General features: G+C 39.1%; 1 protein-coding gene across 2 annotated transcripts; it reads right to left on the reverse strand.

The window, feature by feature from the left end:
* CLEC12A (C-type lectin domain family 12 member A) lies at positions 1-10,987 on the reverse strand. Of its 2 annotated transcripts, XM_053556431.1 has the most exons (6): positions 10,728-10,987; positions 5,744-5,839; positions 5,281-5,469; positions 4,329-4,480; positions 2,635-2,741; positions 1-669 (listed from the first exon to the last, which is right to left on the reverse strand). In XM_053556431.1, the coding sequence occupies exons 1-6, from the start codon at positions 10,816-10,818 to the stop codon at positions 498-500; spliced, it is 807 nt and encodes a 268-aa protein (XP_053412406.1). In that variant the 5' UTR covers positions 10,819-10,987; the 3' UTR covers positions 1-497. The 2 variants fall into 2 exon arrangements, with proteins under 2 accessions (XP_053412406.1, XP_053412407.1); XM_053556432.1 differs by lacking the exon at positions 5,744-5,839.
* Between the last annotated feature and the right edge of the window lie 4,473 nt (positions 10,988-15,460).

A 15,460-nucleotide genomic window follows, 5' to 3' on the forward strand; every position in this document is an offset into this window, starting at 1 on the left:
TTGAGACAGAGTTTCATTATGTCACCCTCGGTAAGGTGCTGTAGCATCACAGCTCACAGCAACCTCAAATTCCTGGGCTTAAGCGACTTTCTTGCCTCAGCCTCCCAAGTAGCTGGGATTACAGGCACCTGCCACAACACCCGGCTACTTTTTTGTTACAATTGTCACTGTTGTTTTAGCTAGCCTAGGCCAGGTTCGAACCAGCCAGCCTCAGTGCATGTGTCTGGCACCGTGTAATCATTGTGCTATGGGTGCCAAGCCAGGAAACCCTACATTAATGCTGAGCAATGTCTGGACTGTATATAACTGATGAGGTCTGATTTTATGTTTCTTAGACTTAGCAAATTAGGAGAAAGAAGGAAGTTTCAAGATGTAAATGTCTGGAGAGAGTAAAAAATTTAGTGTCACAGGATTTTTATTCCATTTGTGTGGTTTCCAAGTTTTTTAAAGTCACCTGCACTTGCAAGATATTAACTGAAGCAAAATAGTTGCACTAACTACATTCTTTCATCTGGAATGTCACTCGTTAACGTACTTTCAATCTTCACTGGATTGGCCATCTTCTCACATAGCGCTTTTTTTCCATATGTACAGTATGTATAATAAACAGATGTTTTACGTATATATCCACAATACATATTAGGTAAGTCATTTGTGTTTTTTATAATCCTGAAAGAGAAAATAAAGAATTGCATTTGCCAAGTCAGATGCTTGAAAGATATTTACAGGGTGCCAGGAGATGTGGGGGAAGGAGCAGTGATATCCCCGGGGGTAGAGGGAAAGGCCGTGTGAGGGAGGAACGATGTTGGTGGAAGAACGCAGTGTGACTGGCTCCAGCATGTGCCATTAAACAAGAGATGGCAAAGAGTATGAGTTTAACAGGAGGCCACTGAAGGATAAATAAAAGGAATCTCAACTTGAAAAAAAAAACCCATTTACAGGAAAAAAATTACTTTTCCAATGTGATGTTATTGTCCCTATGGTCTGTATAATCTTAGCGAAATTTGATTTAATGTTCGGAGTATCAAGAATGTCCAAGTTAATTGTTTTTATTAATATATATGCAATGTCAAACACTGCTTTGTTTCTTCCTGCTTTCTCTACTCTTCCACATCTGGAATATTTGCTGTCCTTCATTTCCAAACATAGTGCCCCCACCCCCTCCATATCTAATATGATTTAGAATAACACCATTCCATAAGATTCTCTGTTCTAACTAGTGCAGTAGTAAATATTTGATGTTGTCTTCCTGAAGTGTTTTTCATAATCATCAAAATTAAGAAGTATTCCAACATCTGACACCTGTCATCTCCAAATGACATTTCCTTCCAGCCATTTGTCAGAGATTTTACTCTGAAGTTATGACTAATTATCAGCCCAGAAACACTAGATTAGTGATCAGAAACTATGCACTAAAAGCAATCCTCTTGCCTCAGCCTCACAAAAAACTGGGACTACAGGTGCTCCCCACAATACCCAGCTAGTTTTTCTGTTTTGGGTAGACATGGTGCTTTGGCACGAGGGAATGACCTCTAGACAAGTAAATTCAAAATCCAATTTGAAGTCATTATTGACTGGCCTGCTGGCTGTTCCCCTGAGTGAGGAGAGCAGCCCTGACCAGTTGGGGGTCTGGGTTTTTATAAGGTAAGGGCATGGGGTGGGGACTGGCTGAGCTAATGCAACAAAAAAATAGATGGGTGCTGTGGCAGGCACCTGTAGTCCCAGCTGCTCAGGAGGCTGAGGCAAGAGAATCGCGTAAGCCCAAGAGTTAGAGGTTGCTGTGAGCTGTGTGAGGCCACAGCACTCTACCCGAGGGCGGTACAGTGAGACTCTGTCTCTACAAAAATAAATAAATAAATAAAAGTCAGTTATAACAAAAAATTCCAAATAAAAAACTTACTTTTGGTTATTCTGTGCATTCTTACAGAGACTTCTATGACACTATTTTTTTTATCTGTAGAATTATTCAATCAGTATGCACATATAATTGACTGTTAAGTGATTCTAAGGATAAATCAAATCTTTCATTCATTTTTGAATCACAGAACTTAGCACAGTATTAAGTATCTGTCAGAGTTCAATTTTCTGAGCTTCCATAATTTTTTTAGGAAAAAAGTATTTATAGAAAGTCTCCATAATTTGGTTACTATAAGTTTGTTAGTGACATGTCAAAATCATGACAAAATATTTGTGGCAACTTTCTGCATTTTGAAATACATCAAAGAAGCCTAATAGAAAAGGGTTCTTTGGGCAGTGCCTGTGGCACAATGGGTAGGGCGCTGGCCCCATATACCAAGGGTGGTGGGTTTGAACCTGGTCCCAGCCAGCTAAAACAGCAGTGGAAACTGGAACAAAAAATAGCCGGGTGTTGTGGTGAGTGCCTGTAGTCCCAGCTACTTGGGAGGCTGAGGCAAGTGAACCACTTAAGCCAAAGAGTTGGAGGTTGCTGTGAGCTGTGACGCCATGACACTCTCCCAAGGGCGACAAAGTGAGACTCTGTCTCAAAAAAAAAAAGGGGTTCTTTAAAAATGCAATTTCAATTTAAGTTGGTTTTAATTGAAATTTACAGTACCCCTGAACAAAATATCTCTACTCAAATGCAACTATAAAATAGTAACAAGAATAAATTCTTACCAGGCAGAGGAGTTTAAAATGTCATCCAAATTTTTAAAGTATGTGTATTCTTTTTGGGGAGATACTCCCAGCCAATAGTCATATAATTCCTTGGATTTTATAAAGTCCTAAAGGAAATAGAGATGGTCTGTTTATAAATTGTTTCCTATTTTCGTACTTTTCATTACCTTATAATGAAATTTCTTATAAGTAACTGTTTTAAGGTAACATTTCACATTGGACTGCTACTTTTCAATGTCATTAAAAGCAATTGAAAGAAAGTATTCTTTACTCTATGATTCATCATTTCTTGCAAGATTACTTCCTATCTTACAGAAGAAAGAACCTACCAATCCATGAATAATTTTAATTTTAGGTCAATGAAAAGTCAATAAACTTCAGTATTCAAAAATTTTAGCAGTAAATACTCCAGAGGCAAGGAGGTGGCTAATATCTATAAACAACAGTTATAGAAACAAAAAGAGGAGGAAAACAATGAAGCAAACTCAGATGAGAGCTGTTAGAGATGAGCATGTAGAACCAGTCCAGAATTTTGTAGAAAAAGTATCAGCTACTTTTTTTCTTATTTTAGTCTTTAAAAAAATGTTTTCAGTAACTAACTATGTACAGGTTATTTGAAAATTTGAAAATAGGGCGGCGCCTGTGGCTTAGTGGGTAGGGCGCCGGCCCCATATACTGAGGGTGGCAGTTTGAACCCTGCCCCGGCCAGCTAAAACGGCAGTGACAACTGCAACAAAAAATAGCCGGGTATTGTGGCGGGCGCCTGTAGTCCCAGCTACTCCGGAGACTGAGACAAGAGAATCGCCTAAGCCCAGGAGTTGGAGGTTACTGTGAGGTGTGACACCACGGCACTCTACCGAGGGTGACAAAGTGAGACTGTCTCAAAAAAAAAAAAAGAAAATTTGAAAATAATATGATGATGGATTGATTTCCCTCTGTTCTATAAAGCATTGACAAAGTTTCTTATGTTGGGGAAGCTGAGACTTCAAGGAAAACATGATTTTGCTTAAAAACATATGATTACTTTCTGTGAGACCAGAGATGTTAACAGTAAGTGTAACATGGAGATGACATTTAGACATAAGAAAAAAAGGAAAATAAATAAATACATAGATGAAGCTATCAGAGTACTAAATTTTTCCTGGGACCCAAGAACTTAATGTCTACCTGTTTGGCACTTACCTTTGTCATCTCATCTCAATTCTACTTGTTTATACATATTTTACGTTAACCTAGTGTAATTTGGCTTTTTCTCTTAGTAAATGAAAAAATACACAATGGTAGAAACAAGTCTTATGTGGTTTTATGGCATTGGTAACCAAAATAACATCTAGATCCTTTGTTCTTAGATAAATGTTTGAAAATCATGTTCTGAGATTCAATTTCATAGTTTCAATTTGTGAATGTTCACAGACTTATAGATTCGAAGTGCCCCCTATCTACCTGTCTACCCATCAGTTTCTAAGATTCCTTTGATGGTGAAGTCCTAAGCTATGGTTTTGTATGATTTATCTTAACTATACTATCCTGACATAAGTGTATAGCGTCTGAGTCACCTCACACATATTCTAACTAAAACTAGCCAGGATCATGAGTGGGTGGCTCCAGATCTTCCCAATATGCCCTACGCCTTCCTATCTGATCTCGAGAAAAGTGGTTTCCTTCCTGAAAGGCAGGGAGACACAGGGTTTTACCAGTGCACTCTTGTTGTTAATCTTCAACAAGCTGGCATTATGAGAAAGACATGTCGTTGTACTCTCTTGCCATGTTTGTCCATCATGACTTAACAAATAACAGCTCTTTTCATGCCATATCCATCCCGTTGGACAAGGTTTACATTTGTGCTCTGGAGAAAGAACATAGTTTTATTAGATTTGTGTTGATAGCTTTTACCATTCTTATTATTTCCTTTACTCTCTGTGTGGCATTGACTGAACTTACTGTTCATTTTATGTCAAAGGGGAAGAATAAACATACTCTATTGTAGACCTCTATATATCACCATAATGTGTCAGAAACATAACTTGAACAAAGACTTTTAAATTAAGCCCTTGGATTCAAGTACATCTTCCTGTATCAATCTTCCTTTGTCAGGTTTTATATTCTGCAAGCTCTAACTTTCTCACTTGTTGAATATTTGAGAGCTTTTCAGGAGAAAAAGATATGCATTTTGCTACAGTAAGTGCAGAAATTTATACAGGTATTATAAAACCATCTCCCCCCAAATCCCAAATGTAAAACCTCAGTTTATTTCTTTTCTGTGGACTCTTCGTCATCAATTATAGCCTGACATCTAGGAATGAGGCCATATGTAAAGAGGTGTTATTTCCTCTCTATCTTTAATTGACCTCAATCCCCAGACTAGTAGTAGTAAATGATGGATTAGAGAAACAGTATACTATCTTGTGGCTTACTATGTAACTATCCATCCCATGATAATCTTGGGACCCATAGTTATTACTAGTTTTGTTTTTCTTCTAAATATGTGAAAATATCATTGAATTCTCTGTCAGTCATATTTAATTCCTTCCCCCAAATTATTGTCTCCTACAGAAAGCCTACTAGCTAATGATGCAATAATTCTTAAAGGACTCTACAGTTGAGTTCATTGCCTAATAAATAATTCCAAGACCAATACAGTATTACCTGATTTATGTCTATATAGCTCATAACATAATTTGGTGGCTATTTTTTGCAGTGTGTTGGAGAGGTTCCTCAACTTGTTGGAGCTACTTGTGTTATTCATAATTTGTAGAGAAACATTTCTCTGAAGTTCTTCATTGATATTTTGTAGTTTACTGAATTTTTCCATTTCTATCTTCAAAGTTTTGTAAACTCCAGACCAAAAACAAAAAAAAAAGAAAAAAGAAAGAAAGAAATGACAAAGAATTTTATATCCTCAATAGAACGCTTTACCTTATTCAGAAGTCATATAAAGACTAAACAGGGAAGCAGTTACTCTGCAAGAGTGAGGGGAAAAGATCAAGTATGACATCGTAAGTTTTTTTTGTGTTCATACCACTTATCATTATTACAACACTTTAATTCACAGAGTAAACTTGGGTTGTAAAGTTATTGAAATGTTAATCAAAACAATGGTAGTACATACACATGCCTCCTAAGACTCCCATCCCAATGAACAGCAGAAGGCACAGAAAACCCAGAGGCAAGACTGCGTGGCGCCACACTTGGGAAGGGGTAGCAGCTGCCGGGGAAAGCAAAATTAAAGCAAAATTAATGAAGAGTAGCAAATCATATACACCTTCATTAAAATTATTTATTTATCCATCCATGTATCCATTCATTCACTTACCTTTATTTCCTTCTTAACAAAAATTGAAGGGCATCTTAAGTCCTTTTGAAGAATAAGAATAAAATATTTGAAATATTAACTAAATATTTGAAAAAATATTTAGTTAATGCTTTTGCATGTAAATTGGTTCTCACAGAAGAACCTGTTACTTGGTAAAGTGATTCAATTAAGAAAGGCAAAAATAGAGTTTATATTGAGAGTGGAGTATAAAAAGTATGAATCTCACCAGCAAAGGTAAATATTTGTAGACAAATATACAATAAGGTGATACTATAAAAGTTGTGTGTAAATCACTGGTACAAATTCAGGGAAAGCAAGTAGCTGACAGCTAACAGAGAAGTCCAAACGAGTGGTCTTTCCTTGAGTAGACAATTGCTACATGTCAAAGAAAACAATTTCAGTTGTTTATGTATTCCCCAGTTAATGCTGAGATTTGGGCTGCAGAATCTAAAAGATAGGTTGTTTCTTTGTAATACCTCTGGGTGTCCGTCCAATCAATCCTTCATCTTAGCTTGTCCAAATCTATAGCCTTTCTTTATTAGAAGTTTTCAATATTTTTTCATGTTTTTTGGTAAGAAAATTTTATTGATTACTTTTTTTCTACTGAACAGTGCTATTTAAAACAGATCATTTTCTTATATAAAAAAGGAGGAATGAACTTTACATTATGAATTAATTATAATTAAATCACCATGATTTAAATTATCATGCATGTATGTAAAGACTAGATATTTAGAGAAAATACAATGCTAGCATAACATGGGAATTTTACTATATATGTATTTTTGAGCTATGTTTTACATTTCACAGCGAATGGTACAATAATATTGTGAAATCCAGACAGAAGTACTAATAAAATGTGAAATTTACCTTCTTTAGACTTTGGAAAATAGTTACCAGTGAAAGAACTGTGTGGTCAAGATTTAATCTAAAATTAGAATTACAGAGATTGGATTAAAGATGGTGACCGAGTAACAGCTTCCCTGCAACTGGGCACGGTGAGTCTGGGGAGATAAGACTCCAGACATCTCTGGCTGGTGATATCTGCCTATAATCATCCCTTTGAGGACACAGGGAGTCAGCAAGGGACCTCTGGACCCCAAGAGGAGGAATAAAGCAGTGGGAAACTGGCAAGTGCTTGCATGTGTTTGATGACCTAATCATGCTGGCAACTGTGAGTACAAGCAGCGGTGAGACTGCAAACGGGAAAAGCCTTACCTGTGAACTGTTTTAGTGTTTTTGGACTTGGCACTCAGTTGAACTGCCTTGGGGAGAGCTTAGGCAGGAGTGCGGAGAACTTTGGGCATTGTCTGGGGCCCCAGACAGAGCCACTGAGCTGGGCTGCAGGGAGCCATTGTGTGAGAGAACTGCCCCGGCAAGCTCCGCCCTCCAGGTCCCAGAGCAAGGAGCAGGCGGGACCTAGTAACCTATCAACTGAGCAGCCTAAAGGCGGGGACTGAGCTGCCTTACAGCCTTAATCCTTAGGGGCAGAGTGAGGCGGTTTTGGCACACTGGAGGCTTGGGCTGTTGCCCTGGGTAGAGTGCAGTGGTATCACAGCCCATAGCAACCTCAAATTCCTGGGCTTGGTGCTGCCTGGACCTCCATAAGATCTGTGCCACGACCCCACACCAACTGGGCCTCCGCATGCCCTGACCAGGAACTGCGGGAGCCGTGCAACCCTGCGTCCTCCCTCCTGTGTCCTCCCAGCCTCCACAATGGCCCGCTCGTCTGGCCAGGGATACTGGTAGCTGCATGCCCTCTGGAGCCCTCCCTGCCTCTGTTCATCCAGGTTGTTACAAATGATAGGATTTCATTTTCTTAAAGGCCTAAATAGTATTCTATTGTGTGTATATACAACACTTTTTTTAGCCACCCATTTGTCAATGGACATTTTGGCTTTTTCTACATGTGGTCTAGATTGAATAATGCTACAATGACCATGGGAGTGCAAATCTCTCTTTGAGATACTGATTTCAATTATTCTCACTAAATATCCATTGGTGGGGTTGCCGGATCATAGGATACTTCTGTGTTTCAATTTTTGAGGCACCTCCATACTGTTTTCTATAGCAGCTGCACCACTTTACATTCCCACCAACAATGTACATACATAGCAGCCATATTTTTGATAATATTTGTTATTTATTGTTTATTTTGTCCTAATAGCCATTCTAACAGATGTGAGGTGATGCCTCATTGTAGCTTTTATTTGCATTTTACTTATTATCAGTGATGTTGAGCATCTTTTCATCTACCTTGGGAACATTTGTGCACTTTCCTTTGAGGAGAAATATCTATTCAAGTCCCTTTGTACATTTTAAATCAAGTTATCATTCTTTTTTGCTCTTGAGTTGACTGAGTTCTTTACATATTTTTGATATTAATCTTTTATTAGATATGTTATTATGTTTTACCCCAGACAGTAGATTGTCTTTTCACTCTGTTAATTGTATCATTTGTTGTACAGAAGCTGTTTAGTTTGATGTATTACCACTTGTCTATTACTGTTTGTGTTGCCTGTGCTTTTGGTGTCAAATGCAATAAATCATTGTGAAGCCTAAAAAAAAAAAAAGTCTTTGTTCTTATGGAGATAAATTGTAATTGTGAGAAGAAGTAGATAAATATATGTATGTAAATGTGTGTATATATATATAAAATATATGATGATATATATAACATTGTATATAATGACTATATACATATAAATGATAGATTATAGATAAGTAGATGGTAGATATAAGACCAATTGGTACATAAAACCAACTGGTATATATCAATTGGTATATGAGACCAATTGATCTCATATTGGCCTATAGTGTGCAGACATTTGAAAATGAGTTATATCAGAGATTCACTAGTTCAGTTTCTATGAAAAACAGGAGCCAATATACAAAATCAGTGGGAATATCATTACAGGCAGCAAGAACATCTAGTTTAAAGTCTCTAATTTTGGAAAAGCTATCTACTTGAAAAAGAGTGGGATTTTTTTTTTTGTGGAAACTAACTTATTAAAAAGGTTATCGTGACTATATACTGCAAATGAATTGCAGTATCGAGCAGGTAGAAGAATAAAAATCCCGTTGCAATCCACCATGTGAGAGAGAATCATAGCTGATTTACTAGTATTAGGAGATTTTATGACCCATGGAAAGATTAAGTATAAATTTTGAAGTTAGAATCTATAGCACAAATTTATGAAATTTTGATTTAAGAAAGTTGGTAGGTAAGATAGATACATTTATAGGCAGAATCTCATAGTGACAAAAACCACAACACAGTCCTTAGGGCTCGAGTACTTAGGTTTGAATCCTGCTTCTGCTGCTTGTGGGACCTTGGGAAAAATTTTTAACTCATCTGTGTCTCACTTTCTGCCTTGAAAAGAGAAAGAAAGAAAGGGAGAAAGGAATAAGGAAAGGAAGAGAAAGAAAAGGAGAGAAGAGGAGAGGAGGACAAGAGAGAGGAGGAGAAGGGAGGGGAGGGGAGGGGACGGGAGGAGGAAGGGGTAAGACTGCACAGAAAGACGGGAGGGGAAGAGAAGGAGGAAGGGCTAAGACCACAAAGCATCAGCGGTGAAATGACATATTTATAATGCAACTAAAACAATGCTGACCCATAGCAAACACTTGATAATTGCATTTTTAACACAAAAAGGCTGATTTCAAGTATAAAAACACTAGGGCTTTTGCATAACAAAAGGCCAGGAACCAGAAAATAGCAACTACACATAATTTTAAAATAATGGGATTAAAAAATAAAATAAAATAATGGGATTATGAATAAAATGAAGATTAGAGTTTTAATGAAGTAAGATCAAATTCATCATAGATGGTCCAGATTTATATCAGAATTTGAATCTGAACCAAAAAATACACAGTTTTCAGGTACAGTGTAGTTTTGAATATTAGGTCTTCCAGTATTTCTTTACTTCTTTTTTTCATTCTTTAATGATTCAGTTCATTTAACTTAACATCTTTTATTTTTATTAAGTTGGAAAGCAATCTCCAAAAGAAGTAGGAGAAATTGGGTGGCGCCTGTGGCTCAGTGAGTAGGGTGCCGGCCCCATATACCGAGGGTGGTGGGTTCAAACCCAGCCCCAGCCAAACTGCAACAAAAAAATAGCCGGGCGTTGTGGCAGGTGCCTGTAGTCCCAGCTGCTCAGGAGGCTGAGACAAGAGAATCACATAAGCCCAAGAGCTGGAAGTTGCTGTGAGCTGTGTGATGCCACGGCACTTTACCGAGGGCAGTAAAGTGAGACTCTGTCTCTACAAAAAAAAAAGAAGTGGGAAAAATTTTAAGGTAATATGTGTTTAATTTGGTAAATAGTCAAGTGAATCTCTGAAAAGTCCCTCTGGCTATTTGTCTCTCTCTTTTATACACACACACACACACACACACACACACACACACACACACATACTCTTATAAAAAAGAAAAATATACAAAATTATAACTTTCCTGGACTACATATGTTCCATAGCTTCATCTCATGAGAATTAAACAAAATACAAAATCTAATCATTTGAAAAATACTATCCCAATTATCTTGAGTATAATATCAAAAATAGAAAATGTATAAAATATTGAGAGTATTCAATGCACTAGTACGTATTTTTACAAAATCTTTTATAACCATTTTGTTTGGTTTTTGTACCTTTGAAATATGGAAGGCTTAATTCAAAATTCAAATAGGAAGATATCAATATCATTCACTAATATGTAAAGTGTATGGCTATAACCTCTTCCACCACCTTATAATACACCCATAGCTCAAACTCTTACCTTTCTTCCCAAATTTGTCAAGTTCTTGGGTATTTTCTGTCTTATTGGTGTCCTGGAATTTCAGATCTGCATAGGTAACTTCTTCAGACATTGATAGATATGCAAGTATGACAAAGTGTCAGAAAAATGAAAAAAGTGAACTAACAATTGAAGGTTGAAGAGAACCTACGATTCTAAACTTTGTTTATAAACTAAAACTTGAGTTCACAAGCTTAAACTTCGTTTATAAACCTACTGTACCCACCACTTATATGTCTGCAAACAAGCTGCAGGCTGTCTGTGGTATCAAACAAGAGCAGAAAGCTGTCACAAAAGGGAACATCTGTCTTCCTCATATTTCTTCCTTTTTCTTGTTTCTTATGACTACTACAGACAGTAACTTTCAAAATTGTGTTTGGGCAATAGTATTAGAGTCATGCAAGGGTGCAAGGGTAACTAGGATCACATAGTACAGATATAGCATAGATTTTATTGGAGAAAAACTAAGAAAGAAAGAAAAATCACAGAAAGGAAACAGCTCTCAGTCACTAGTCCACATGAGTGGCTTGGCTTGCATGTTCTGTATGTATCACGGCAAAGATCCGGATAGAAGGGTGGTTGGCTTAGCTGGAGAGAGCACTTCCAAAGAGAGTGGGAAAGTGAGCACCATCCCTTCCTCTGTTACCTAGGTATAGGTTTGCCTAAAAGGAGCTAGGGAATACTTAATTTCTCTAAGTTGCAAGATATGTAGTAAGGGATCGAGGGCCTAGGAACGATGCCAGGGAATATGCACACTGATGCCCAAGGTCTGTCTACCGAAGGAACTCCTTTGCAGGTTAAGAAAATTAAGGTGGGCTTTGAATGTCTGCTACAGACTTGTTCAGTCCATTTGAGCCAGTTTCCAGCTGAGCTACCAAAAGGGACAGGAAATGAATCTGCAGTGTCATCCAGATTTGGATGAGTTTGTGATTCAAAAATCTTAGTATTCTTAATCTCATTTCTTGATCAAGTAAACAAGTGGAGATTAGGGATGGGGAAAGACTATTTTTAAGTGTCCCTCTAATTTTTTTTTTTTTGTGTGTGGTTTTTGGCCGGGGCTAGGTTTGAACCTGCCACCTCTGGCATATGGGACTGGCGCCCTACTCCTTGAGCCACAGGCGCCACCCGTCCCTCTAATTTTTGATGGGTAAAAAAGTGGCCCAGATCAAAACACACGACACCAAATGTAATGAACATACCTGGAAGTTTATTTTACCTTGGAGTACAAGCAGGCTGAAATCTAAAGCGATGTCAGCCACGTTATGAAGGGAGGCAGTTCTTTTTATGGCAGGCTGAAGAGCAGTTGGCTTTATAGACAAGTCTTTCTCATCAAGGTGCCAAGGACATAAAGCTCATTACTGGGACTCTCTGGCCAGCTCTTCCTATCAGGGTTTTCAGAGGCTTGTGGTGTAAGCATATTTCTTACAGGTTTGTAACTGGAGAGTTGCAAGGAGGCAAAGAGCCTGTGGTATGTCTCTATTATCTGAGTTATGACCACCTATAACAGAGTCTCACAGAATGTTTTTTTCAGATCTAAGATGGAATTAGCTTGACCAACTTAACAATTTTCATTGGTAAATATTACTTCGAAATTCTTATTGGTATTGCCACGTGTAAATAATAGAAACTGGATAGGCATTATCATTTTTTACCATTAAAGAGAATGTATGAAGATTTTTTAATTAATAAAAATAGTAACTGTTTTGTTATGTTAGGATACCCCCCTTATAGATGCTACTAAAAATAGATGAAATAAACAGAATTACACAGAAATAAAATCAAAGAATTAATTATAAAGTTGAAAAAGTGAAAAAAAACTTTAGAACTAAGAAACGATTAAAATAGAAAGCGATGCTCTTAGGTTAGAAATATCAATATTGTAAAATGCAATATTATATCAATTTTATACATAACAAGATTAATTTTAAATTTACAAAAAAATTCAATGATGTCAGTTTAATTAAAACATTAAAAGAGTTTTTTCTTGATACTTTAAGGCTACAGAAATTTATATGAAAATATAAGCATGGAAATGCTAGCAGAAAATTTAAAGGAAAATATATTTAGGACAGGCACATGGTGGCTTGGAGGAATTTCTGCCATAGGTCTTTAATCTCAGAGATTTGAAGAATGAACCCATGGACCACAGATCAGTGGTAAGATAGGTTTAAGAAGACACCTTTTCAATATTGATGAGTGTATTAACGAATAAATGCAGTCCCTCCATCTCCCAGCAAAACAGCAGGGAGGCTACTTCAGAAGAGGCCTGGCTTATATGAAATTGCCCAGGCCTAGAAAACTGGGGTCCCTGTCCAGCCCTGAATGGGGGAACCCTGTATCACTAGCACTCTGGGAGGCCAACAAGGGTGGCCTCAGGGAGGTGGAGGTGGCTCATTGCTTGAGCTCAGGGAGAGCAGCCCGAGTAAGTAGAAGACCTCATCTCTACTAAAATAAAAAAAAAAAAATAGTAATAACCAGGCATCTTGGTGTGTGCTTATAGTCTCAGCTATTCAGGAAGCTGATGCAAGAGGATTGATCACTTAAACCCAAGAGTTTGAGGTTTCTGGGACCTCAAAGGCAAAGATTACTCCAGGGCAATCTACCAGGGTGATAGAGGAAGACTCTGTCCAAAAAAAACAATAAAAAATAAAACAAAATGTTCAAAATATAAAACAACTATTTCATTCTAAGTACTTTACCTATGTTGGTTTCATCTTTACAACTCTTTAAGCCAAGTCCTACTATAATCACCCTTATTTTACAGATGAGGAAGTGAGCTGCAAAGTGGTAAAGTTTTTACCCAACATCACACAGTTTGTAAGCAGTGGTGAGACCACATGTAGTGTGAAGGAACTGTAAGATCAGGGTGAAACCTGACCTTTTCCCTTCGTTGGTTTGCTGAAAGATCATCTCACAGTTATGGTAGATTACTAAAAGAAAGGTTTATTTCTAAAAACTATGTGGGGTGGCTCCTGTGGCTCAGTGAGTAGGCCACCAGCCCCATATACCAAGGGCAGTGGGTTCGAACTCGGCCCCGGCCAAACTGCAACAACAACAAAAAATAGCTGGGCATTGTGGCAAATGCCTATAGTCCTAGCTACTTGGAGGCTGAGGCAAGAGAATGGCCTAAGCCCAAGAGCTGGAGGTTGCTGTAAGCTGTGACACCACAGCATTCTACCAAGGGCGACAAAATGAGACTCTGTCTCTAAAAACAAAAACAAAAACAATAACATGTGCATGGAGGGAACCACAAGAATGATAGTCCAAAGACCCAGTGATGGTCAGAGACCTTTATAGATGTCTTTTGGAAGGGAGGGGGGAGAATGTGGAAAGTATATATGCAGCAAGTGGTTATTGGGGGGATGTGTGTAGATGGGTGGAAACAGATTTATTTGTGGATTAAGCTGAGAGACATGTCTCCTGCTTCAAATGACCTTGGAGCCAGGTCTATTAGCATGCAATAAGAAAGTCAACAGCTCCTTTTTGATTCTCAATCAGGTTACTCAGGTTTTATGCAGAGAGAGGAAAGGCCTCTTTCAGTGCTTCCTGGTCATGAATGGCCTTTAATTCAAAATATTCTGTATGCCAAAGAGTCATATTTTGGGGTGAAATTTCCTTAGCTCCTTCATTCCCATCATCTGGAACTTCCCTACAAGTTTCACACATTAAGAGCTGAGTTGTGTAACTATGGAGAGAGAGAGCGGGTTAGTAATCTAGTAATAAGATGTTTGAAAGAGATACAAGAATGTAAGTTGGGATAAGACTGAGTAAGCATGAAGGAACAGATCTAAGCACATTTCCCCACACCTCATTAAACCAGTTTTCTATTCTTTTGTTCCTAAGGTGGTGCCTTATACACATACAAAATGAGACAGTATAAGAAATCCCCTTGTAGAAATCTGGGCCACATCGTGGATGGTAGCTCACATATTGAGATGTGTGAACCCCTGGAAAAGTGCTATAGGAGATTGGAGCACAGATACTTCCAAGGGGCCGGGTACATCATCAGAAACCATTCTGGGCAACCTCAGAGGCCTACTCTGTCTTGGCCTTTGGCTTGAACATCTGAATAAGATGCCTTTCTGTGTCAGGGATGGGGTTGGGATATGGAAATGAGGACCAGAAAGATAGGCCAGGGTCCTTGTCTATGGGAATCACTCCCTTCAGATGTTGACAAGGCGTCTCCGCTGCCATGTCACAGGAGAGTTGCTGGAAGGCGCCTGTGGTCTCGCTAGAGCGCCCCAGGACAGGGCCTGTCTTGGGAGGCCAGATGCTGTATCTGGGCCAAAGCAGAGCCTGCAGGGCAAGTGGCCAGAACTTGGAAGGAATTCTCTTCCGCAGCCCAGGGTCTAGGCTTGTCCCCAGCAAGCTGCCCTGCGCCACCTCCCTCTCCGCCTCTCCCCCGGTCTCGCTCCCTCCCTGGTCCCCTTCTCCTCCCCTCACCAGTTGTCCCCTTTCCCCCCCGAGTGGCGAGCCAGCCAGAGCCTGGGAAGAGGCGGCCGCGGGCCCGAGGAGGCGTGGTGGGGAAGAGGACCCGTGAGGGGATAAGGAGGCCCGCGGCGGCGCCCCCAGCCACTGCGCGCCCACCCGGGACCAGGTGCCGCGGCCGTCGCCGCGCTCTGCCCGCCTGCCGGCCGGCTTGCTCACTCACTTCCCCTAGCCCCGGGGGGAAAGGTCAGCAGCGACCTGGAGCCACCGTGTCAGTCCCGACAGCC

This window comes from Nycticebus coucang, chromosome 12 (assembly GCF_027406575.1).
Source record: "Nycticebus coucang isolate mNycCou1 chromosome 12, mNycCou1.pri, whole genome shotgun sequence".
In the NCBI taxonomy this organism is placed as follows: domain Eukaryota; kingdom Metazoa; phylum Chordata; class Mammalia; order Primates; family Lorisidae; genus Nycticebus; species Nycticebus coucang.